General features: G+C 35.9%; 2 protein-coding genes across 3 annotated transcripts; one reads left to right on the top strand and one right to left on the bottom strand.

Annotated features, from left to right (window-relative positions):
• Window positions 1-17,049: 17,049 nt before the first annotated feature.
• LOC108193866 (uncharacterized) lies at window positions 17,050-18,311 on the bottom strand. Its single transcript, XM_064081944.1, has 2 exons — window positions 17,483-18,311; window positions 17,050-17,399 (listed from the first exon to the last, which is right to left on the bottom strand). The coding sequence occupies exons 1-2, from the start codon at window positions 18,309-18,311 to the stop codon at window positions 17,050-17,052; spliced, it is 1,179 nt and encodes a 392-aa protein (XP_063938014.1).
• Window positions 18,312-20,113: 1,802 nt separating this feature from the next.
• On the top strand, window positions 20,114-23,255 carry LOC108193865 (uncharacterized). Of its 2 annotated transcripts, XM_064080735.1 has the most exons (10): window positions 20,233-20,372; window positions 20,536-20,817; window positions 21,032-21,126; window positions 21,370-21,434; window positions 21,653-21,696; window positions 21,958-22,035; window positions 22,142-22,295; window positions 22,492-22,674; window positions 22,860-22,919; window positions 23,002-23,255. In XM_064080735.1, exons 3-10 carry the CDS (start codon window positions 21,066-21,068, stop codon window positions 23,110-23,112), a joined length of 756 nt encoding a protein of 251 aa, XP_063936805.1. In that variant the 5' UTR covers window positions 20,233-20,372; window positions 20,536-20,817; window positions 21,032-21,065; the 3' UTR covers window positions 23,113-23,255. The 2 variants fall into 2 exon arrangements, with proteins under 2 accessions (XP_017216191.1, XP_063936805.1); XM_017360702.2 differs by lacking the exon at window positions 20,536-20,817 and having other exon boundaries at window positions 20,114-20,372.
• The last annotated feature ends 1,090 nt before the right edge of the window (window positions 23,256-24,345 follow it).

Here is a 24,345-nt window from a genome sequence, read left to right as displayed (position 1 = left end):
AGTGGCTGGATCAGATAAACCAATGACTGATGAAGAATATGCTAGACTGATATTTGAACAAGAAAATCCAGAAGCTAAATTGGATTTGGAGTTGATTGCTGCAGAGGAAGCTGAACTGAAGAAAGAATATGTTGAAGCTATAAACTCAGGACAAATTCAAAAACCTGCAAAATCAACTGCCAGACCAAAGGAAAAAGGAATAATGATCAAGGAAACTACTATTGCTGATCAGAGTTTACCAATCAAAAAGGTATACTCTGAAGATGAATATACAAGCAAAGGCAAAAGCATAGTAGATGATCGCCTTGAGAAAGGCTGGATTCAGAAGAAGCCTACAACCTCTGACAGAGATCAAGTTGTAAAAGGAAAGAAATCAGAAGCTGCAATCTCTGACAAAGCTCATATTGCAGAATCACAAGAAGAAAAATTAACCTCTGACACAGCTCAAGTTAATGAGGAAGCAAAGAAAGATACAACCTCTGACAAGGCTCAAGTTGTGTTTAAACCAACTATCACTCCTTTATCAGGATTTGTAAAGCCTAGTTTGATGACTGAGATAAAATTTGACAAGGGTTCAATTCAACCAATCTCTCATCAGAAAGCAGGAAGAAATAAAGGAGGGTTGGGATCAAAATATGAAGTATTTGAGCAGAGCATAGCATCAATGCCTAATGATCCCTCATCCCTCTGTGCACCAAAGACTGGAGCTTTGCAAGAAAGAATGGACAAGCTTGATTCAGTTCAACTGGTGAAGAATGACAGAGGTGATAATGTTCTCATATACTTTATGTCTGATGGAACAGTGTTTAGAGTTATTGAAGCTGATCTTTATGCTAAACACTGGGAAGAGTTGAGATATGTTCAGTACATATTTCAAGTGAAGAACAAATCATGTCAGCACATCTCAAATCTGATCAAGGATCAAATCAAGAGAAAGATGGGTATAACAGGAAACAAGAATGCTGGACCTTTTATTCCTAAGTACTTCAATGATCAAGGTCAGCTAGTTGAGATGAAGAAGAATTCAGCAAAAATAGAAACAGTAGCTGGAATCAGTGCTCTTACATTCAATGAAGAGTCTGATAAAGCTTACTACATCAGGCTGGATAAAGACATGAGAAGAAACAAGATCTATGATCTTAGAGCTGCAATCTATCAAACTGGAGTTTCAGATCCAGAACTAAGAGAGATCAAGAGACAGATGATCACAGCACTTGCAGAAGCTGAAAGAGAACTCCTCAAGGAATATTTAAAGACAGCTCATGGTGTCTATGAAGCTAAGGAGTAAAGTATCTGTAAGGTTAAAAAGTTTTCTGTTATGGTTATATAGCTAAACTCTGTTGCATTTGACTTATTTGTTTTGACATCATCAATTATCTGTTAACTTGCACATAACATATTTATGCACAAGTTGGGGGAGATTGTTAGATATAATTGATGATTACTAATGTTCTTAAAGTTTGTTTTAGAACAGGAGTGATCAGAGTTTAAGCTGGAAGCTGATCAGAGTTTAATAAAGTCTGACCAGAGTTTAATAAAGTCTGATCAGAGTTTACATAGTTAAGACTCGTCAGAGTTTACACGTGGAAAGAGCTCAGAAGCGGATATACTTGAAGGAAGGATAGAAGCGGAGAAGTGATTTGCTGACTATGGAAACCAAACAGAAAACAGTAGCAATCTTTGATTGATAGTGTTAGGCCGAATAAACTCACTATATATGATAATATAGTGAACACAATCCAAGACAAACACAAGTATAAGAGAATAACTCAATAAACTCTTATTCACAAATCACAGTAGCTTACAAATAATCTCTTAGTGATTTATATGTTATCACTAAGAGCTGCTAGGTTACACGAATGATATTCAATTGTTAACTCATCTAGAGTAAACCCTAAGCTGTGTTTATATACACAGTTACATGATATCTACTGATTGATTTATAATTATCTGCTTCCTAAAATAATCTAATCAGTAGCTATCCTTCTGCTGTCCTGATCCGTACAATCTCTCTTGATCTTTATCTTCCTTATTTAGTCAGATATGCTCCTGAAAATCAGCCGCCTGCAAACTCTGATCATTGCTTAAACTCTGATCCAGCTGTCAGTCGTTAAACTCTGATTTCCAGCTAAACTCTGATATTTGCTTCTGCACACTAAACAAGTTAGATACCTGTGACATCATCAAATATGTAACAATCTCCCCCAACTTGTGCATTAGACAGAATGAACAAGTTCTATATATTTACTGATGATGTCAAAAACAATCAAGGACAAATGCATGAAGTAACTATTCTGCATAAATAAATTAAAACTTACAGATTAGGCAGAACTAATTACAACTTACAGAACATAGCAGAACTAATTATCCAATCAGTCTATATCCATAGCTCTCCTTGACAAACTGAGTAATCAGATCTTCTTCAATTTGTTTCAGAGTTTGTATCATTTGAGCTTTGACAGTCTTTAACTCTTCATCTTCATCTCCTGTCTGGTATATAGCTGATCTCAAGGCATTAGCCTTGCTTCTCTTCATTGCTTCTCCAAGCTGGATAACTCTAGGCCTGTCTACTTCATTGTTATAACCCAAGATTCTGGTATTTGCAATAGTCTCCATCACAGAGCTATTCTTTTCCATGCTAATTTCAGAACCATCATCTTGAGCTATTTGTGGAATATATTCATCATCAGACTTTACTCCATAGAATCTTCTCTTTTCACTAATTGTTCTCTTCATCAGATCTGACCACCTCTGAGTAGCTTCATTCTTGATCTCCAACATATAGTGAAAATGTTCCAGCTCTCTCAGAGATTTCAGCAATAAATCAGCTTCTGATATTCTATACACTCTGCCAGATTCCAGAAATATAGCAATCTTTTCTTTATCTTCTGGCCCATCATGAGTGTCCATCAAAACCTGTACTGACTCAACTTTGTCAAGATCCTTCTGTGTAACAGCTTCTCCTACTTTTTCAGTCAGGGGATAAGGATCTCTGAAAGTAGTTGCTGAGCCTGTTTGAATCTTTTCTTTTCTGTGACCAAGACCAGTTGAGTCATAAGCTTCTTTCCCTCTGGTACCATGAGTTCTTACTCTGGTGAGCATTGGGCTTTCCTTGTATAAATTTGTACCAAGACTCCCATATAAACTCTTTTTCTTCTGATCATCTTGAGTCTTCTCAGAATTTAATTTCAGCCAGGAAACTTTAGTGTCTTCAATCCTTTCTTCAGTTACTGGAACTTTAACTTGAGCAATGTCAGAGGTTAAAATTTTCTCAGGAATTGACTTAAATTCACCTTTTCTTCTTCTGACCAGTTCAGCTTCCTTTTCTTCAGCTTGATCAGTTACATTAGCAATTATGTGTATATTCTTGCTCAGCTTGACTATCCTCTTAGTAGGATTCTCTGGTGCTAATGTGATCATAGACTTCTTTGGCATAGTAGGAACTGGGAGAATTACATCAACTGGTTTCTTTCCTTTGTCTTTTGAGTCAGACTCAGACAGAGTTTGAGTTTGAGATCTGGTTCTTGGTCTATTGATGTCAGTGTAATTCACCTCACTGATTACTATTCCCTTTTGCTTTGGAATCTTCTGTTTCTGAGAGGAATCAGTAATCTGTCTTTGCTCATCAGATTTTGTTTTGCTGATCTTCTTCTTCTCAGCAGCCAATCTTTCTTCTTCAAGTCTGATGGCCTCAATATCTACTCCTGGATTTTCTTTTTCAAAGATTTTCCTTGCCATGGCTTCATCAATTGCTTGCGAGGAAGGAGATTTATAGAAGAGAATGGTTTCTTTGCCTCTGAACTTCAGAGTTTGACAAAATTTCTGAGACTCAGGGTCTCCAGCTTCAATCAGCTTTTCAGCTTCAGCAATCAATTTGTCTTTCTTCTTTTTCACCTCAGAGTTCACAAGATCTATCTCTTTAGATATAGCATCTGAATCTCTGACTGCTTTGCTTATACTCTGAGCTTGAGTTACAACAGTCAATTCCATAGATTTCTGTTTTTGAGATTCTCTGGGTGGTCTCTCAGAGCTTGCTGCTTCTTTACTGTTCATCTTTGTTTCTTTGATCTGCAGTAGCTTTTGCTGTTTGCTCATCTCCCCTTTTTCTTCCTCATCATCATCTGGCTTTTTCCTTTTCATTTGCTGATCAGGTTTGCATTTGTCTTTGAATGTTTTCTCCCCCTTTTTGACATCAGCAGAGGTGAGAACCTGTACCAGCTGTGCCACAGAAGCACTCAAATCTGCCAGAGTAGAATTCATTGAAGCCTGAGTAGCCTCAATAGAGGTAAGTCTATCTTCAACAGAAGGTGATGTGGTTCTGCACATCCTGTGATTATAAGACAAGTGGCAAATTTTCCTTCTGGCAGGCTCAGAGAATGGAAGTGGAGAACCTGGAACTGCAGGAGCTATAAAAGGAGTGGATTCCCTGACTGGTGACAGTGCCTTAATTGGGGAATCAACCCTTTCTGGTGTAGTTTCTCTGACTGGCTCAGAGATTATTGAGTGTAGACCAGGAGCTTGAATGGGGGTTGATGTGACTTTTGTGCCTTCATCATCATCAATGTCTGCAAGAAAAATACTCAGAGTATGTGACTCTAGAGCTTCAGTAGCTGCCTCAGAGTTTTCTGCCATGGGAATCTCCTGAGCAGGAGCTGCAACAATATCATCAGGTTGAACCAGAGAATCTTGGATTAGCTGGAGGACCATTTCTATTTGTGCATCCTCTGGTTTACTAGGTGCATCAGAGGGTTTTTCTGATATATCAGTATCAGCTGCAACTTTCTCTTCAATAGACTTGGTTCCTTCTGTCTGATCATTGTGATCAGAGGTGGACTCTGACATTTGTTTGTCAGCTGCAGCAGTATCAAGTGGCATTGCAGAAATAGGTTCAATCAATAGTGGCTCTGCAGATTGATCAGAGAATGGAATCAAAGCTTGGTCAGGATCCTCTGACTGTGGTGATTCCACAGTCAGATCAGTAATAGAGGTTGGCTTTATTTTCTTTCTCAGTCTCTTTGCTGGTGGAGGAGGAGGAATGTCTTCTTCTGATTCAGAATCTGAAATTTTCTGTAGAAATCTTCTTTTTCTGGGAGGAGGGGAGGGTTTGGTTGGGGATTTGGTGGATCTGAGTATCCTTTTTGGTGAAGATTTTTCAACTGGTCCTTGTTGAGAAGAACCAGAGGTTGGTTTGGGATCAGATTTTGCTATTGGTTCATGAGCAGGAGATGGAGGCTGTGGGATATTCTCATCAGAGAATAAGGCTTCATACTTGTCAGGTAAAGCTATTTTCAGTTTATCCTGTACAGTCACAGGAATAGCAAATACAGGTACAGTGTTCTTCTTACTATCCTTCTTAATCAGATCAGTAAAAGCTCTTTTGGTGATCTTAAATGGGAGTTCATTTCCATTTTCAGGAAGGGGCACATCAGGGAAGCAGTAAGAAAATATGAGCTGACAAAATCTTGAATAATAGACAATATTCATATTTTCTTTTCTCCTATCACCAATAAATCTCAATATAGATGTGGCTATATCAAATTTGAGATTGTGGATTAGAAAATACCCGATCTGCTGACTGAAGATGGGAATGGCATCAAAATTGCTGCATTTGTTACCAAAAGCCCTGGTTATGCAGTCATAGAAGAAGCTCCACTCCTTGCAGAGGTGTGGACGCTTAAGTTCCCCCATTTTGTCTGTGCTTGCAGAATACCCAAGAAAGATCATCATGTCACGCAAAGTCTGAGTGGGTACTGAAGCATCATATTTCTTTTCTTCAGGAAGATGAAGAGCCTTCCTAATGGTTGCTGGTGAGACAACATACTCTTGGCCTTCATAATCGCAGGTGAGAGATGGAGAACCATTTTCACCTCCATCATCGTAATTTGCTGTCCTCCAGAGGGTGAGAACCTGAGAAGGAGAGATTAGCTCTGGCTGAGTCAGAGCATACATCAGCTCACTGTGAGCCAAGAAATCTTGAATAAGATGAAACTCCTTGGGTGCTTCATCGTTATCCAGAATGGCTGAGTAGTTGTTGGTGACAAACTTTGCTCCATTGAACTCGAAAGCAGTTGTCGACATGATTTCTGAAAAGAAAATGAGAGTTTGAGGTTATGCAGGTATGTTGTTTGACAAAATGTTTGAGAGAAAATGAGAAGAGGGTTTGAGAGAGAGAGTAAAAATCGTGTGTGAAAAGTGAAGAGTTAAAAATTCAAAATCGATATATATATGAGTGTATACACAAAAATCTGATTTCTGCGTTAGTGGGGCACGTGGCAGATACACAGTGGTCAGAGTAAGTGGTAGTGGAGTGTAATCATGACAAGCGTGTTGGTGGAGTGTAATCATGTATTACTGTGCACCAATTTCCGAGATAAAAACAATTATGCACCGTGTTTTTCTCCACTTTGGAATGTAAAAGGATTTTATACTGTTTGATAATAAAGACTAATATTTACTCGAACAAAGAATTATTTATTTTAACTCGGACTTCGATCAGAAGCTGACCATTGACCAGAGTTTAAATAAATGACTTATAATATGACAAATCAAAGAGTGATCATAGAATCTTGTAATGATGAGAGATAAATATTCAAGGTCTTAATGACACTTGCTCCTCAGAGTTTGCAAATATTTATTACTCCAGTCAAAAATTACTCGAAGCCAAAGAAAAATTGTTAATCACAGAAGTGGAGTGAGGTGTGTGTTAACATGAATTTTCTAATGTCACAGAGATTGTCAAATTTCTTAAATAATATTAGAAAGAATCAGATAATCAGAAAATGTTTTAAACACCTCATAAGCCGAGTTTCGCATAAGATGGATCAGAGTATACCATTTCTTCTCTTTTGAATCATACTTGTCTTTTGGAAGGAAACTCCTCATGGTAAGTGAGTCATAACCTTTATCAGACTTTTGTTTTCTCAGAGTATTTCTCCAGTAATCAGAGAATGTGAAAAGTCCCCAAAAATTTTTAATTTTTGATGCATTTGCTTAATACCAGCAGTGCACGTGGATCTTTCCTTTCACAAATTTTCTAAGATCTCAAAGGAGTACCTGAGATTGTTTTCTGTTGATTTCTTTTTCTGAGAAGAAACATTTTGAGGATCCATAACTGAAACTAATTAACTCTTAGCTTATGAGGGAAATAAAACAAGTTCTTTACTGACTACATGTCTAATATTTAAGAAGTAAGACAGTCTAAGTAACAAATTAAACCATGTGTTGTGTGTCAAAAGTTTCCACAGCTGTAATATCACAAAAATCAGACTTTAGAGATGTTTATGACTTAATTCAGGAATTTGCAACATATTCTTCACAGGAGTATCTTTCATCATGAAAAATTCAAGTCACCAGAGTTTGTCGGGTCAGAGTTTAAATATCAGAGTTTATCAAATCAGAGTATAATCATCAGAGTCTAGATCAGAGAATAACAGATGCAGTTGTAGATCAAGTTTATAATAACAAATACTAACAGATATAGTATCATGCAATGTATCAGAGTTTAGAGAGGACCAGAGATCATCCCTAATTCGTTTACAAGCCTTGTAAATGTTGCTTCAGCCAGAGGTTTGGTGAAGATATCTGCCAACTGCTGATCTGTTGGAACAAAGTGAAGCTCTACTGTTCCTTCCATCACATGTTCTCTGATAAAATGATACCTTATGCTGATATGCTTGGTCATGGAGTGCTGTACTGGATTTCCTGTCATAGCAATAGCACTTTGGTTATCACAATAAATAGGAATTTGAGTCAGAGTTAACCCATAATCCAGTAGTTGATTCTTCATCCATAAAATCTGAGCACAGCAGCTTCCTGCAGCAATATACTCTGCTTCTGCAGTGGATGTGGAGATAGATTTTTGTTTCTTACTGAACCAAGAAACTAATCTTCCTCCTAGAAATTGACAGCTCCCACTTGTACTTTTTCTGTCTATTTTGCATCCTGCAAAATCTGCATCAGAGTAACCAATCAGTGTAAAGTCTGATTCTCTGGGATACCAGAGTCCCATCTCAACTGTTCCTTTGAGATATTTGAAAATCCTTTTGACTGCTACAAGGTGTGGTTCTCTTGGATCTGCTTGAAATCTTGCACAGAGACATGTTGCAAACATGATATCAGGTCTACTAGCAGTCAGATATAGAAGTGAGCCTATCATGCCTCTATAGTTAGTAATTTCTACTGGTGAACCAGTATCTTTATCTAACTTAGTGGCAGTTGCCATTGGAGTGGTAGCAGCTGAGCTATCCTGCATGCCAAATTTCTTTAGCAGGTTCCTGGTATATTTAGACTGATTAATGAAAATACCCTCATCAGTCTATTTGACTTGAAGTCCCAAAAAATAGCTCATTTCTCCCATCATGCTCATCTGATATCTGGACTGCATAAGCTTTGAGAATCTCTCACAGAGTTTAGAATTAGTAGACCCAAAAATGATATCATCTACATAGACTTGAACTAATAGCAGATCATTACCATGGTTGAGATAAAATAGAGTTTTATCAATTGTACCTCTGTTGAAACCACTGTCCAAAAGAAATTGAGCCAGAGTTTCATACCATGCTCTTGGTGCTTGCTTTAGTCCATACAGTGCTTTATCCAATCTGTAGACATGATCTGGAAATTTTGTGTCCACAAATCCTGGAGGTTGTTCAACATATACCTCTTCCTCCAGCTCCCCATTGAGAAAAGCACTCTTTACATCCATCTGAAACACTTTGAATTTCTTGTGTGCTGCATAAGCCAAGAAAATTCTGATTGCTTCCAATCTGGCAACTGGGGCAAAGGTCTCATCATAGTCAATTCCTTCTTGTTGAGAATATCCCTTAGCTACCAGTCTGGCTTTATTTCTTGTAATTACACCATCACTATCTGTTTTGTTCCTAAAAACCCACTTAGTACCAACAATTGATCTGTTCTTTGGTCTTGGTACAAGTGTCCAGACTTTATTTCTCTCAAATTCATTTAACTCCTCCTGCATTGCTGTTACCCAGTCTGCATCCTTTAAAGCTTCTTCCACTTTCTTTGGTTCTGTCTGAGATAAAAATGAATGGAATAAACACTCATTTGCTGTTGCAGTTCTGGTTTGTACTCCAGCATCTGGATCCCCAATAATCAGATCTGGTGTATGAGACTTTGTCCATTTTCTTTCATGTGGCAGTTGATTCCTGGAACAAGATCCTCCCCCATAATCCATGTCAGTATCATTTTGGTTCTCTGATGCCTCTCCCCCATTATTCATGCTATCTCCATGAGCATTCTGAGTTTCTGATGCTCCCCCTGAAGATGTGTTCTCCTGATTCTCTGATGCAGAGTGATCAGAGTTTAAGGAGTCAGAATCAGAGTTTGTGTTTTCTGCCGAGTCTGCAACATTTTCATCCAGATTTTCATCTTGAAAGTGCTCCCCCTCAACATGTGCTTGAGGTTGGTGAGTAGAAGTGACATGCTCTGATATTGTCTCAGAGTCAGAGTTTATGAAATCAGAGAATGCATCTTCATCTTCAAATCTCAGTTGCTCATGATCTTCAAAATCTTCCATTCCAGTAATTTTCTTATCATCAAAGGACACATGAATGGATTCCATGATTACCCTTGTTCTCAGATTGTAAACTCTGAAGGCTTTTGTTGATAAAGGATAACCAACAAAAATTCCTTCATCAGCTTTTAAATCAAATTTGGTTAGTTGTTCAGGATGATTTTTCAGAACAAAACATTTACATCCAAAAATATGGAAGTATTTGAGATTTGGTTTTCTGCCTTTAACCATTTCAAATGGAGTTTTCCCATGTTTGTTAATCAGAGTTGCATTCTGTGTGAAACAGGCAGGCTGCACAGCCTCAGCCCAGAAGTAGGTTGGTAACTTTGCTTCCTCCAACATGGTTCTAGCAGCTTCAATCAGAGTTCTGTTTTTTCTTTCAACAACACCATTTTGTTGAGGTGTTCCAGGTGCTGAAAATTCCTGTTTAATGCCATTTGCTTTACAGAACTCCTCCATTTTAAAATTCTTGAACTCAGTGCCATTATCACTTCTGATGATCTTTACTGCATCTTTAGAGATTTTGTTCAACTGTCTGACATGCTCAATCAATAAAGATGGTGTCTCATCCTTGCTGTGTAGAAAATATACCCATGTATATCTGGTAAATTCATCAACAATGACCAGAGTATATCTCTTCTTTGCAATGGACATTATATTTACTGGTCCAAAAAGATCAACATGCAGCAGATGATATGGCTCAAGAATTGAGGACTCAGTTTTACTTTTGAAGGAAGACTTCCTCTGTTTTGCTTTCTGACAGGAATCACAGAGTCCATTTGGAGTAAAAACTGATTTTGGAAGTCCTTTCACAAGATCTTTCTTCACAAGCTCATTTATATTATTGAAGTTCAGGTGAGATAATTTCTTGTGCCAGTTCCAGCTTTCTTCAATACTAGCTCTGCCAAGTAGACAGATTGCAGAGCTTTCAGAGTTTAAAGATAGCTTAGCTTCATAGATGTTTCCATGTCTGTATCCTTTCAGAACAACTTTTCCAGTTCTTTTGCTAATGACCTCACAGTGTTCTTCTAGAAAATTGACATGATATCCTCTGTCACAGATTTGACTTATGCTCAGCAGATTGTGCTTAAGTCCTGAGACAAGAGCTACAGATTGTATGATGACATTTCCAAGATTGATATTGCCATATCCCAAAGTTTTCCCTATGTTGCCATCTCCATAAGAAACATTTGGGCCAGCCTTCTCCACAAAGTCTGATAGCAGGGCTTTATTTCCTGTCATATGTCCTGAGCATCCACTGTCCAGAACTAGGATGTTTTTCCTGTTGCCCTGCAATCACATACACAACTAATGATTAGTTTTAAGGACCCAGACTTGCTTGGATCCTTTGTTCTTGTTAAGTTTGTTAACACTAGCAGCGGAAGATTTATCAGAGTTTATATCAGAGTTTGTGTTAACAGACTTTTTAACAGATGCTGAACTAGGAGAATCAATCTTTTTCCTCAAAGAAGGTTTTAATTCATAATAATCATAATATAAAATATGGTATTCCTTACAAGTGTAAATGGAATGCCATAAACTACCACAATGAAAACAAGGATTCTCTGGTCTAAATCTAGTATTCCTAGTCTTAACTTCTGATTTTGGAGACATAGCATTTATGTCCTTATTTTTCCTGCAAAAAGAAGCAAGATGATTAGGATTACCACAATTATGACAAGTTTTTCTAGGAGCATTTGGAATAGGCATATAACCATTGCTTTTGTTTATTCCAACCTTTCCATTTCTATTTTTCTTAGGTTCCTTAATCCTGTTTTCTTTCTTAACCTCCTTGAGCTTATGCTTAAGCTGTTTCTGAGTCATCAAACCAATATTAACCTGTTTAGGTGTATCAATCTTTGATTTGTCCTGAGTCTTTGATTCTGCAACAAATCTTACTGGAACTACCCTAGGTTTTTCAATTTTAATGGTTTCTTGTTTATATGACTCAGCTTCATTTTTATCAGAGTAACCTAACCCTTTCTTCCAGTTTCCACTTTCTAAGATATTCTGAGTAGTCTTACCTGAGTTAGTCCAAGTTCTGATTATCTCTCTTTCCTTAACAAGTTCTGTTTCAAGAGAAGCATTTTTCTTTAAGAGTTCATTTTTAATAAAGATAGAGTCATCTCTTTCCTTCTGAACTTCTAGCATCAGAACTAGTTCCTTTTCAAGATAATCATTCCTCTTCTTGACATCTAAGTTCTCAGATTTTAGTCTTTCATTTTCTAAAGTTTGATCTCTATAACTAACATGCAGAGTTTTAAGAAACAATCTTAACTCAGTTATATCTTCAGTATCAAAAGCAAGAGTGGAATGAGGTACCTTAGTTTCAACAGTCTCAGTGCTGTTGTCCATGTTTGCCATCAAGGCATAGTTGACTTCATCCTCTGATTCTGATGTGTCTGCCCAGCTTCCTTTCTTTGTGATAAAGGCCTGTTCCTTTTCTTTCTTAGCTTTCTTGCACTCAGTTGCAAAGTGGCCTTTCTCTCCACAATTGAAGCAGGTGTACTTAGACTTATCAGATTTTCCAGATTTTTCTTCTTTTCCTTCATTCTTTTTGAAGACCTTTCTGTCAGAGTTTCCGTCTTTGGTTGAGAACTTCTTCCCTTTGTTGAAGTTCTTGTAAGCCATCTTGTTAGGTCCAGATATGATTGTAGAAGGGGGGGGTTGAATACAATCAGTACCAAATCGTCGCGGAAGTGAATCTGATTGAATATGATTTGTTAATCAGATTTTAATTAATTAATATAACAATGTTTGAAGTCATTATATAATTAAAATGGTTCAGTTTTAATGTCCACTAAAGTTCGTAGAATAAATTCGACAGGGTATATTCTAGATTTAGTGATTAAAACAACCGGGTTATCAAAGCACAGAAAACTGTGGATATAACGATCAAGCAAGTTACAAACAACTTGAAAGCTTTACAAATGCTTTGAATACAAAGTGAATGAACACTAAAAATGAAGGATGCAATGCCATATTTATAGGCAAAGCATTTGTACTTGTAAGACAATTGAAAGACAAGACAATTGTGAGTAGCAAAGACAAAGTAGCAAGGGCAAGACAATCTCAGATTGCCTTGCAAGCACAAGACACAGCAGAAAGACAATTTTAAGGCTAGTAAGACAATTTAACACTCGGTCAGACAATCTCCATTCGGTCAGACAATTGAGAATTGTCTTGTAAGCATTGCCTCGGTCAGACAATCAAGATTGTCTTGCTGAGAACCATTCGGTCAGACAATTGAGAATTGTCTTGTAAGCATTGCCTCGGTCAGACAATCAAGATTGTCTTGCTGAGAACCATTCGGTCAGACAATTGAGAATTGTCTTGTAAGCATTGCCTCGGTCAGACAATCAAGATTGTCTTGCTGAGAACCATTCGGTCAGACAATTGAGAATTGTCTTGTAAGCTTCAGTCAGACAATCAGGATTGTCTTGCAGGCTTAGCTTCGGTCAGACAATCTGTATTGTCTTGGCAGTTGGAAAATTCGGTAAGACAATCTCAGATTGTCTTGCTGAGCTTAAGTGGATGATTGAATGTGATTTGTAGATTATATTTAAATAGAAAATTATCCACTTAATTAATTTAATCATATAAATTCATAAATTAAATTAATTCGAGAGTGAATTAATTTAACAAATAAATTACATAATTAATTTAATTATTTGAGAAGTGAAATAATAATCTATTAAATATTTAATCACCCATTCATCAGCAGAATTGCTTCCCGTCTTCTTTAAACATTAAAAACTCCGTCTTGATCAGTCGAACGAACGAACCACCAACTCTGCTTGACTTCAAATATTCAATTTGAATAACTGATACACAGATGTACTGTCTGGTTCATCTGTATCTAGTTAAATCAAATATTCTTTGTCAAATAAACATTTAAGAAATTGATTTGTTCGTCGAGTCTTCGTCTTGTAAGTACATCTTCATTAAATGGAATCTTCTGATAAAATAAAGTATAGAAACTTTATATCTTCTGAACTCCTGGACGTGCCACAAAAGATTATTTGTGCACTGAGGCTTGAACATATTAATGAACTTCTTTCAGTGGTGTGCAGCAGCATCCTGGAATTTATCTGACATACAATTCCCATAAATCATTTGACGTTCTTCGTACGGATTCCGTTGACTTGCTATTTACTGAGCTTTCTTATCTGAGTTGAGTTGTACCTCTTTAAATACAAATAGGCTGAACATATGCCTTTCACATCTTCTTGAAGCTTTTTACCATCAGTGCTGCCAGCTGCATCATCTCAGTATCACTGTCATCAGAGTCTGAAGGCATATCAGAGTCTGAGTCAACATCAGAGTTTGATGACTCAGTATCAGACTTTTTGACATGAGCTTTTCCTTTGCTTTTCACAGTTGAATCTTCTTGAACTTTTAGAGCAACTGGTTTGGGTTTCCCACCATGTCGTTTGCTCCTTTGCTCCATTTCAAGTTCATGAGTTTTCAACCTTCCAAAGATTTCATCCAGAGACATCTCTTCAAGATCATGATTGTCTCTTATAGTGGTTACTTTCAAATCCCACTTTTCAGGAAGAGCAAGCAAAAATTTGAGATTTGAATCTTCCAAATCATATTCTTTGTCCACAAGAGACAAGTCATTCAGCAGCTTGACAAACCTATCATAAAGATCAGTCAGTGATTCACCAAATTTTGAATCAAAGTGTTCATACTCTTGAGTAAGTATGGTTCTTCTGTTCTTTTTGATGGCTTTGGTTCCTTGACATCTGACTTCCAAAGCATCCCATATCTCCTTTGCAGTTTTGCACCCAATTACTCTATTGGACATAGCATTGTCCAGAGCACTATGCAACAGATGCTTCACCTTTGCATCTTTACTGATAGATGAGATGTCCTCTGGAGTATAGTCCTTCTTTTCTTTAGGAATCATCTTCTGGGGTTCATCTCCCACTGCAACAGAGAGCTTTGTTGGCATGTGTGGACCATCATAAATTCTATCCAGATATTCTGGATCTGTAGATTCCAGAAACATGATCATTCTTACTTTCCAGACAGAATATTCAGATGCCCTGAGGACCGGAACCCTAAGAGACTCATATCTACTGTTTTGTGATTTCTCAGACATGATTGTGTGATTAAGATCTCACTATAGGTATATCAACAGAGCTGGCTCTGATACCACTTGTTAGGCCGAATAAACTCACTATATATGATAATATAGTGAACACAATCCAAGACAAACACAAGTATAAGAGAATAACTCAATAAACTTTTATTCACAAATCACAGTAGCTTACAAATAATCTCTTAGTGATTTATATGTTATCACTAAGAGCTGCTAGGTTACACGAATGATATTCAATTGTTAACTCATCTAGAGTAAACCCTAAGCTGTGTTTATATACACAGTTACATGATATCTACTTATTGATTTATAATTATCTGCTTCCTAAAATAATCTAATCAGTAGCTATCCTTCTGCTGTCCTGATCTGTACAATCTCTCTTGATCTTTATCTTCCTTATTTAGTCAGATATGCTCCTGAAAATCAGCCGCCTGCAAACTCTGATCATTGCTTAAACTCTGATCCAGCTGCCAGTCGTTAAACTCTGATTTCCAGCTAAACTCTGATATTTGCTTCTGCACACTAAACAAGTTAGATACCTGTGACATCATCAAATATGTAACAGATAGAATACATAGCTGATTTATAGGATATCAAATCAGAGATTGATTTTGTAACTGTGTATATATAGACACAGATTAGGGTTACTCTATACGAGTTGAGTTATCGAGTATATTTTACAGAACCCTAGCAGCTCTTAGTGATAATATATAAATCACTGAGAGAGTTTTTGTAACCGATTAAGCTTTGTGAATAAGAGTTTACTGCTTTCAATCTCTTATATTGTCATTCTGTGTGATTGATTGTGTTCATTATATAAACTAATATAGTAAGTTTATAGGACCTAACAATATATATATATATATATATATATATATATATATACACACACACAATTAGGTTTTTAGTAATTTTGGGGATTTTTCAGAATTTAATTAATTCTTGTGATTTTGTTGTGAAATTAGAAATGGAAGGATCGTTTATATCTTTGCTTAATGAGGGTTCATTTACTGAAATGGAAGATATGATATATACTCAGCCACCACAATTCCAGTCACAACCTCCACCCATGTCTCAGCCTCAAAGAGAAGCTCCAAAATCGAAAAAAGGCAAAAGATCAAAGAATTTTTTAATTGAAGAGGATATGTTGCTTATTTCTGCATGGCTCAATGTTAGTATGGATCCGGTGCAAGGAAATAATCAGACTCATACAAGTTATTGGAATCGGATTTGGAACTATTACGAGGGAAATAAAGAAGGGCTGGAAAGTGATCGAAGTGCCACTTTGTTGTGTAATCGCTGGTGCGTAATCAATGAAAAAGTCGCAAAATTTATTGGATTTTACAATCAAATATGTGGAAGGAATCAAAGTGGATTGACGGAGCAAGATAAGGTAGATTCTCTTTTCTTTTGAGGCAATTTTTTTGGCTAAATGGTTGGAGGCTATTTTTAATAATATAACTGCTTTGTTTGTGCTTATGGAATTCTAAAAGATTACTATGTGTTTCAGTAGATAAATATATCTACTTGTTAGTTATGCGGTAAAGATTAATCGATAAAGACATAAAAGCAGTGGTCGTAGTTATTCTAACTTTTGATTTTTTGTAATATTCAGGCTATTTTCTTTTAGTTGTATGATTAGATTTGTTTCAGTAATTGGATACCAGGCATTCATGTTATGGTTTTACTAAATGTTCCCTGACTTAAGTGATTCTTCCCAGTGGATTCGTGATTCATATTTAGACATTAAATATCTTGCAATCATATATCGGTTTTGACAATATGGAAGTTGCTCTGAGTTCATTTTGTATGTTAACATAGATAAATAAACCAGAATCGAAGGAATACGTTGAGATGTAGCTTTTCCTAATTATGATTTGCCAGCCTTACTACATCTAGCTTGATTCTTGTTGTTATATTCACTTGCATTAACCATTCTGTGGCTCATATTTGATTGCACTGACTGTACAACAAGACCATCAACTTGGCTTCTCTTTTATTTTCTGAAGTTCTAGTAGAGTACTTTGTGATAAAACACTTTTAAACACTTTTCTGAAATTCTGCCAGCTTTAAAACACTTGCAATATGTTTATTAGCATAAGCAGCTTTAGCTGTTATAGCCTGGATTTTCAGACTAGAAGTTCAACCATATAAGCACTGAGGGATTATTATCCTTAATTTATATGTGTGTAATTGGCTTTTAGTATTTGGTCAGTTAGTTAACGCTTTTAACTTCTAACTGCTCTCTCTTTACACATCACAAAGTTAATCCTTTTAAATTTCTGAGTAGCTCACACAATTTTATTAATCAATGCTCATTATCGTTCGTGACAATTACAAAAGCATAGTAAATAGACAAATATGAAAGAATTACATAGCAAATATGAAAAAAATATTACATAAGAAATATCTAATTCGTGTCACCGCCGTGAATTTGCCAAAGATGCTCTATAAGATCATTTTGCAACTGAACATGAGCTTGTTTGTCTTGAATTTGTTGGTGCACTTGAAGGAATTCCCTAAAGGTACTTGGATGACGTGGTATGTGCGTAACAGTTGGTATTTCAGTATTTGTTTCAAAGTGTTCTTCTTCCATACTTAAATCCCTTTCATCCTCAATAATCATGTTATGCAATATTATGCAGGCGGTCATAATATATTTCATTGTGCCCACATCCCAAAATCGTGATGGTCCACGAATCATTGCAAACCGAGATTGCAACACTCCAAATGCTCTTTCAACATCCTTTCTAACAGATTCTTGTGCATTTGCAAAATATTTTTTTTATTACCTTAAGGTTTTGAAATAGTTTTGACAAAAGTTGGCCAAGAGGGATATATACCATCAGCAAGATAATAACCAATATTATATTCATGTCCGTTGATGGTGTACCTCACCTCAGGACCGCGACCTTCTGCCAATTCTTCAAAAAGATGAGACCGATCTAACACATTAATATCATTCAACGACCCTGGTAATCCGAAAAAAGCATGCCATATCCACAAGTCTTTCGAAGCTATAGCTTCTAATATAATAGTTGGTTCATGAACATGACCAGTGTACATACCTTGCCAGCCAGCTGGACAATTCTTCCACTTCCAATGCATACAATCAATGCTACCCAACATTCCGGGAAAGCCTCGTTGTTCATTCTCTGCTAGTAATCTAGACACATCTTCAGCATTTGGACGTCTCAGATATTCAGTCCCGAAGACTTCAACAATTGATTTGACAAACCTTCTTAGACTCTCTATGGCTGTACTCTCACCAATTCGAACATAATCATCAATTGCATCAGCTGCTGTTCCATATGCAAGCATCCTAAGTGCAGCTGTCACTTTTTGAAGTGAAGACAGGCCACGAACTCCCACAGCATCAGTTCGTTGAGTAAAATAATTGTCATTAGCCATAACTGCTTCTTCAATTCGCATAAATAATGATCTACGCATCCGAAATCTTCGACGAAATTGTGTATCTGTATATGTAGGTGTATCAAAAAAATAATTACGACACACTCTAGCATGACCTTCTTCTCTATTGCGATCAATCACACGATGATTCATTGTGGAACCACCATGATACGAGATAGAATTTGCTCTTTCACGCTGATTATAAATGTAAGCCGCACCCATTCTCATCCTTGTTTGATGCTCTTCTTCTTCTGCATCCATTATATCAAGAATGAATTGTGTAGTATTGTCCATTACAAAAGAGTATTTTGGATGTGGATTTGAGTTTATGTGTTCTTCCAAGCGTGTTTAATTCTCAATTAGGGTAAAATTTACACCTTATACACTTACTCATACCTAAAATTTAGATTTATAAATTAGTGTTTTAATTTTAAAAATTATCTTATTTTTACAACAAATAAATAAAATTTGGGAATGAATTAATTTTTAAAATATATCATTTGCACTATAAATAAAATTATTTAAATAACATATATTCTTGTTAAAAACTTCATTTGATTAAATTCAGGAAAATAATTTTTTTTTAGTTTTCTTTACAATACATAACTACAATATGTAAATTTAGCCGTTAAATTTGAAAATAGTAAAATAGTAGATTCTTAAATAATATTATTTTGATTAATCAGAATAAAATATATATTTATATAAAATATTTATTTTATTGAATTTATAAAAAAATTATTTATAAAATTTATTCACAATAAATAACTATTATTTGAAAAATATAATTGTTAGAATTTGAAAATAACAAAATAACAGAATTTTAAATATAGCTAACCATTATAACTAATACCGCTCAAGCACAAACCTTATAGGTTCAGCAAATTTTTAACAAATCATCTAAAATCACACTTTTAGCTAACATGTTTACATATCTCCGTTGGAGATGCTCTTAGGAGGTAAACACATAACTGCTTTATGATATTGATAGATATAAAAATCTAGAATTAAAAAATATAGAGATTAAAAGTGCACAAAGCTACGGGCATTGAAAATGATGGAGATCCATGTATTAAAAAAATAAAAGAAAGAATATGTGAGAACGCCTGTGTATCTACCAGAAGTGTCAACTTTCCTGCAAGAAACTCATCTTGTTCGAGTTCAGGAACACCATTCATTTCTTTCATAACCAGAGCTTCGATTTAGACCTTATATTCTTTTTTGTTTTTTTGCTATAGATCATAAAGATGCTGTTGGAATGATTAATCTTCAGCACAAAAAATTAGTGAACTAAGAAAATATGAAAAAGATGTCACTCAGCTTGTAAAAAGAACAAAATTAGGATAAGAAGCCATGAAAAATGAGGTCAAGATTTCTCACACAGAATTATGTGAAAAAGGAGATTTTGAATTATTGAAGTGTTAAAACATAGAATTTATTTAGCTACTGCTGCTTTCACCTTGGGTAATAAGCAAGTCGACTCCAAATGATTGAAATACAGAACAAGTTCGTTGATTCCTGCCTTTGTATTTGAAAATTATTGACAGCGGTAAATGTTTATTATTCCTAAATAAAAAATAATCGGATTTTAGTGATACCTTAAGGTTGCTTTCACTTGGAATCCAAGTCTTGGATGGAATGAAGTGGGATGAAATGAAATGAAAAATTGTAAAGAAGTTTTATGAAGAAAGAAGAATGTATAAGAAAATATTGACTAAATATAAGTGAACTAACTTTTTTGATAAAGATAGTAAAGAAACGTAATAAATAAGTGAAATGAGCATTCCTTCCGCAACATGTGGGTTAAATTAGTAATTCAAATAATTTGAAATGGAATGGTTGAAGGAATGAAAATTATATACAAGTTCTTCGGTCACGCCAATTTAGAGCACAAATTTTAATTGATCTTCCCTCCGTTCCATTCCATTCCATTTCATCCAAATGAACACGGCCTAAGATTTTTGATAAGCACAACTTAAGATTTTAAATTTATAAGAATCGGTCATCTAACATGCATGGGCGCCTTTTTTCAGTTAATTTCCATTTTATCAGTAGCAGTAAATTCAGCAGCACTTCCTGACCATTTGTGCTCCTGCATTATAAATAGATGTATGTGCCAGGATCAGCTGGTCCTTATCCGAGAGCCTCTTGCATAATTCACTGTTGATTGTGTACATTTCACAAGAAAATGGACAATAACCACAGTAGGCCGACGATCATGGTGACTAACGATGACGGAATTGATGGTGCTGGCCTGCAAGCTCTGGTTCAAGCCCTGGTCTCTACAGATCAATATCAAGTCTTTGTCTGCGCCCCTGAAACGTACGCCAACTTTCATCCATATGTATCAATTTTTCTAGTACTGATCATACGCATAATGTCATACCTTATATTAATTTAACCAGCATTAAAGCTTGTAATGTAGGCTGTTCAGCTTTTCTTTTTCTCTATAAGCTTACACTTGGAATTTTTATGTTATAATTAGGCTTCAATTGCAATAAGCCAACACCGGAGGTTTATAGTTAAGGGGCGTTTGGATCGTGAGTGGGAATGAGAATCGGGAATAGGAATGACGGGTATGGGAATGGGTATCCCAAGGAAGTGTAAGGAATGATTTACCCTCCAAGTGCGATTGTGGTTCCATTCCATGTCATAAAATTACTAATCCAAACACTAACACATGGGTTTGAGGTTCCGATTCCCGTTAACCGGGCTAATTAATCATGAACCAAATGCCTCCTTAGTTGCAAGATATATACTGTCTCAGGTATAATTCAACTAAACAATGTTGAATTTGTGATTGTTGAGTTACAAACTCTGTTACAGTCTTAAGATGTTAGGACGAAGACTAATATGGATATCGTGCTTAGGTGTTAATACGCCTCCCAACTCAAAATTCCATTGCAATAAGTGAAAGGAGCACTGATATAGTTAAGTTACCAAGTCTCTCAAAAGTAAGCTGATTATTGATTCTCTTACAGGGAAAGGTCAGCTGTTAGTCACAGCATTACTTGGATGCATCCTCTCCAGGTCAAGAAAGCAGAAATTCAGGGAACAACAGCCTTTGCAGTTTCTGGTTTGTTTTCATTTTACGTAATAATTCACTCCATAGGATCTTTAATCTTTCTTCCGAACAAGTGTACTGTGTGATTTTGGCACTCGCACATATGCAACAATTGGACATAACTGGTGGCAAAGCATAAATAAAGATCAAATATATGGTTCATCATTTTTAGTCTTGGAATTGGTATCGACTATGATCTGTGCAATTGTTTGCTTGTTATTCTTAACTTGTTTTCTTGCTGTGATCGCATTCTAGGAACCCCAGCAGACTGCGCATCATTGGGAATCTCTAAATCTCTTTTTCCTGTAGTGCCTGATCTGGTAACTAATTTCATTCAACTTGGTAAAGTGTAATACATAACTGATTAATGTAATTCCATATTTATGTAGAAGCTCAGTTATAAATCGTACTCAAGCTTAAGTTTCGATTTGGTTGCTGATGCACCTAATTACTAACAACACTACTCACTTTCTCTTCTTGTCATATTTTCTTCTGATCTTTTTGGCTAGTTGCTTACTCTTGTTGGGTTTTTTCACAGGTTATTAGTGGCATAAACATGGGTTGCAACTCTGGTTACCGCATGTTAGTAACTTACAATCTTCTCTCGGTCTCATTGCCACTTCTGGCTTCTTTTTAGCTACTTGCAGTTTCATGAACATGTTGTCTTAAAATCTGCCTGAAAGTTTTATAATATTAATAGGCGATGACAGGAATCTGTTTACTGCTTCATACGAGGAAAAAAAAAAATCTTTTTAGTAATAACAGCTTATACAGTATTTGATATTTGGTCTGCTGTCAGAGGTGCCTTAGCGCAACTAATCAAACTTCATACTGGAATGACAGTATGTACTCAGGAACAGTAGCAGGTGCTCGAGAAGCCTTTTTCTATGGGATACCTTCTATCTCTATCTCTTATGATTGGTACATAAACTTATATTATGTAATCTTCTTATTTAATATAGTGCAAGTTACAACTGCTTCTGGATCAAGTTTTCTTCTTGAATCAATTTGCATTGTCAACTGCCAGGATTTCGGGTAAGAGCACTGCTAAGGACTTCAAACTTTCTGCTGAGGCTTGCTTACCTATAATAAGTGCAATTATAGTTGAAATCAGAAGTAAAACATATCCTCTGAAGTGTTTCTTGAATATAGATCTGCCTACCGATATATCAAATCATAAGGTGAGGTTCTGCTTAAGTGATATAAGTATGAAACTCAAGCATTAAGCTATAGATCATAACTTTCCATCTTCTGCATGTTTAGTGACCGTTAAAATGCTACAACATTGGTAAAAGTTGTGTTAACTATTTGTGAAGTATAGCATGTAGCTTTACTTGAATTGTGGTTGCAATGAAAAATTGTTTGCTCATTTCATAGGGATATAAGTTGACAAAGCAGGGGAACAGTATCATCAGAATGGGTTGGAAGCAAATTACTTCTGAAGCAGAGGTTGGAAAAATATTATCAACAATGACTATGGTAGCAGATTCGTCGAAAATTCAAATAAATGGTACAAAAGTATCACAAGAGTCTGAAGACAGTCTTCTTTTTATGCGAGATGTGAGATATCTTCCTCTCAAAATCACTTTTTTTTGTTGCAGCATCTTCACTACATATAATTTCATTGCTTTTCCAGCCATGCTGCTTAGCTGATCTTTTTTCTTGTAACAAATATCTCTCCTCAGTTTAAGCTTTCCTGATTTCTTGCTTATGGTTCTTAACACTACTTTTAATTACCTTTACAGATTTTAGGAATCAAAGAGGGAGATACAGATGCAGACTACTGCGCGCTTCAACAAGGATATGTATGCAACTCAATTTACTTAGGTATCGTAGAACGAAGAGGATAAGAACTAACATGACCTACATTTACATTTTCCATTGCAGATAACTGTTTCGCCTATTAGTGCCTTAACTCGCGCAGAGGCCGACTCTGAAGCGTACTTCAAAACGTGGCTTCCAGCTGTTACAAAGTGCTTCTCCTCTCCAGCTCAATGATTCCCAGCAAGATTTTACCTCTGAGGTCTTGTAACACTGATAATGAATTGTTGTGTAATAATAATAAACACAAATTATGTATGGTCTCTTACAAAAGTATGTGAAGTCTGCCAGTCTGGTATGTAACAAGACTAGTTGATTAACTTACCCATCAAGTAGATATGGGATTTCCATTCCATACCACAAAATGACTAATCTAAACACCAACACATGAGTTTGAGGTTCTGATTCCCGTTAACTAGGTTCATTAATCATGAATCAAACGACCCCTTAGTATCAAAGTCACTGGTTGTTCCTCTTATTTTTCTCATCAAAATTAAGGTCTTTTTCATTGGTACCGATTTTGGAACTTTGAAAGAAACTCCACACATGTTAAGAATCATTGGACTACCTTAAAAGATTGCTCAGCACTAAACTTTGTGCTACTCTTAACTAAGTAATTAGAGGTCGAGATTAAAGTAAATTTATATTATAAGTGTGTCATTCCACAGAAAATTATAGGATGGCCCAGTGTGTGTCATTCCACGGTCATACCACCTTCAGGCACGCCAGTTATGTCTCTGTATATAACCTATGATTCCTCGAGTCATGACTGATAATCAATATGCTCTATGGCAATAGTTTATGTTATCACAAAACATATCTCTGCTTAAACAAACATTTCAAGAAATTATCGAGATATATAATCTACCGACCAGCTGATTTGGTTGCATCATTAAGTTATTATTTTTGTTTTCTGGCATTGTCATTCTGTTGTATTATTGGTTTTGATTTTTCTGGCATATCAAATCAGTCACCTGTCCATATATTTTACAAATTGTTCTTACAAGTTAATTTATTGTTACTGATATTCCTAATATGATTATTGTAAGTAGTGTTGCATTACTATAGACAGACCTTAGAGCACCACCAGCGCTGGGATACTTAATACATTGAGACACTCAGCCGCAGTGGCGGAACCAGGAAATCAAATCACTCGGGATTTAAAAAATATTCGGGACTCAAATATTTAACAATATCTGATTAAAGGAAAAATATCAGTTAATACAAAGATTTTTGAAACTTATCCAAAGCTCAAAAAAAAAATTTATATTATTCTTAGAAAATATTCGGGGCTGAAAAAAAAAATTCTACTAGTTTTTTTTTCTAGCCTGGGCTCAACCGTACTCAGCAAAACTCACCAAGGACTCCCATAAATTACTATGAATACATATGATAAGAAACATCCAAAAT

The sequence above is a fragment of the Daucus carota genome, chromosome 7 (genome assembly GCF_001625215.2).
Source record: "Daucus carota subsp. sativus chromosome 7, DH1 v3.0, whole genome shotgun sequence".
NCBI classification, from domain to species: domain Eukaryota; kingdom Viridiplantae; phylum Streptophyta; class Magnoliopsida; order Apiales; family Apiaceae; genus Daucus; species Daucus carota.
The sequence above is the reverse complement of the archived record's forward strand: the minus strand, read 5'-3'. Positions and strand labels throughout refer to the sequence as shown.

Bases quoted from the DNA above. Each gene is read 5' to 3' on its own strand.
- LOC108193866 (XM_064081944.1), bottom strand. From the start codon at position 18,311: ATGGATGCAGAAGAAGAAGAGCATCAAACAAGGATGAGAATGGGTGCG. The intron at 17,400-17,482 runs GTATATATCCCT...CAAATGCACAAG, and splicing joins TGGTTATTATCTTGCTGATG to AATCTGTTAGAAAGGATGTT.
- LOC108193865 (XM_017360702.2), top strand. From the start codon at position 20,239: ATGGACAATAACCACAGTAGGCCGACGATCATGGTGACTAACGATGAC. The intron at 21,127-21,369 runs GTTTGTTTTCAT...ATCGCATTCTAG, and splicing joins AACAGCCTTTGCAGTTTCTG to GAACCCCAGCAGACTGCGCA. The intron at 21,435-21,652 runs GTAACTAATTTC...GTTTTTTCACAG, and splicing joins TTCCTGTAGTGCCTGATCTG to GTTATTAGTGGCATAAACAT.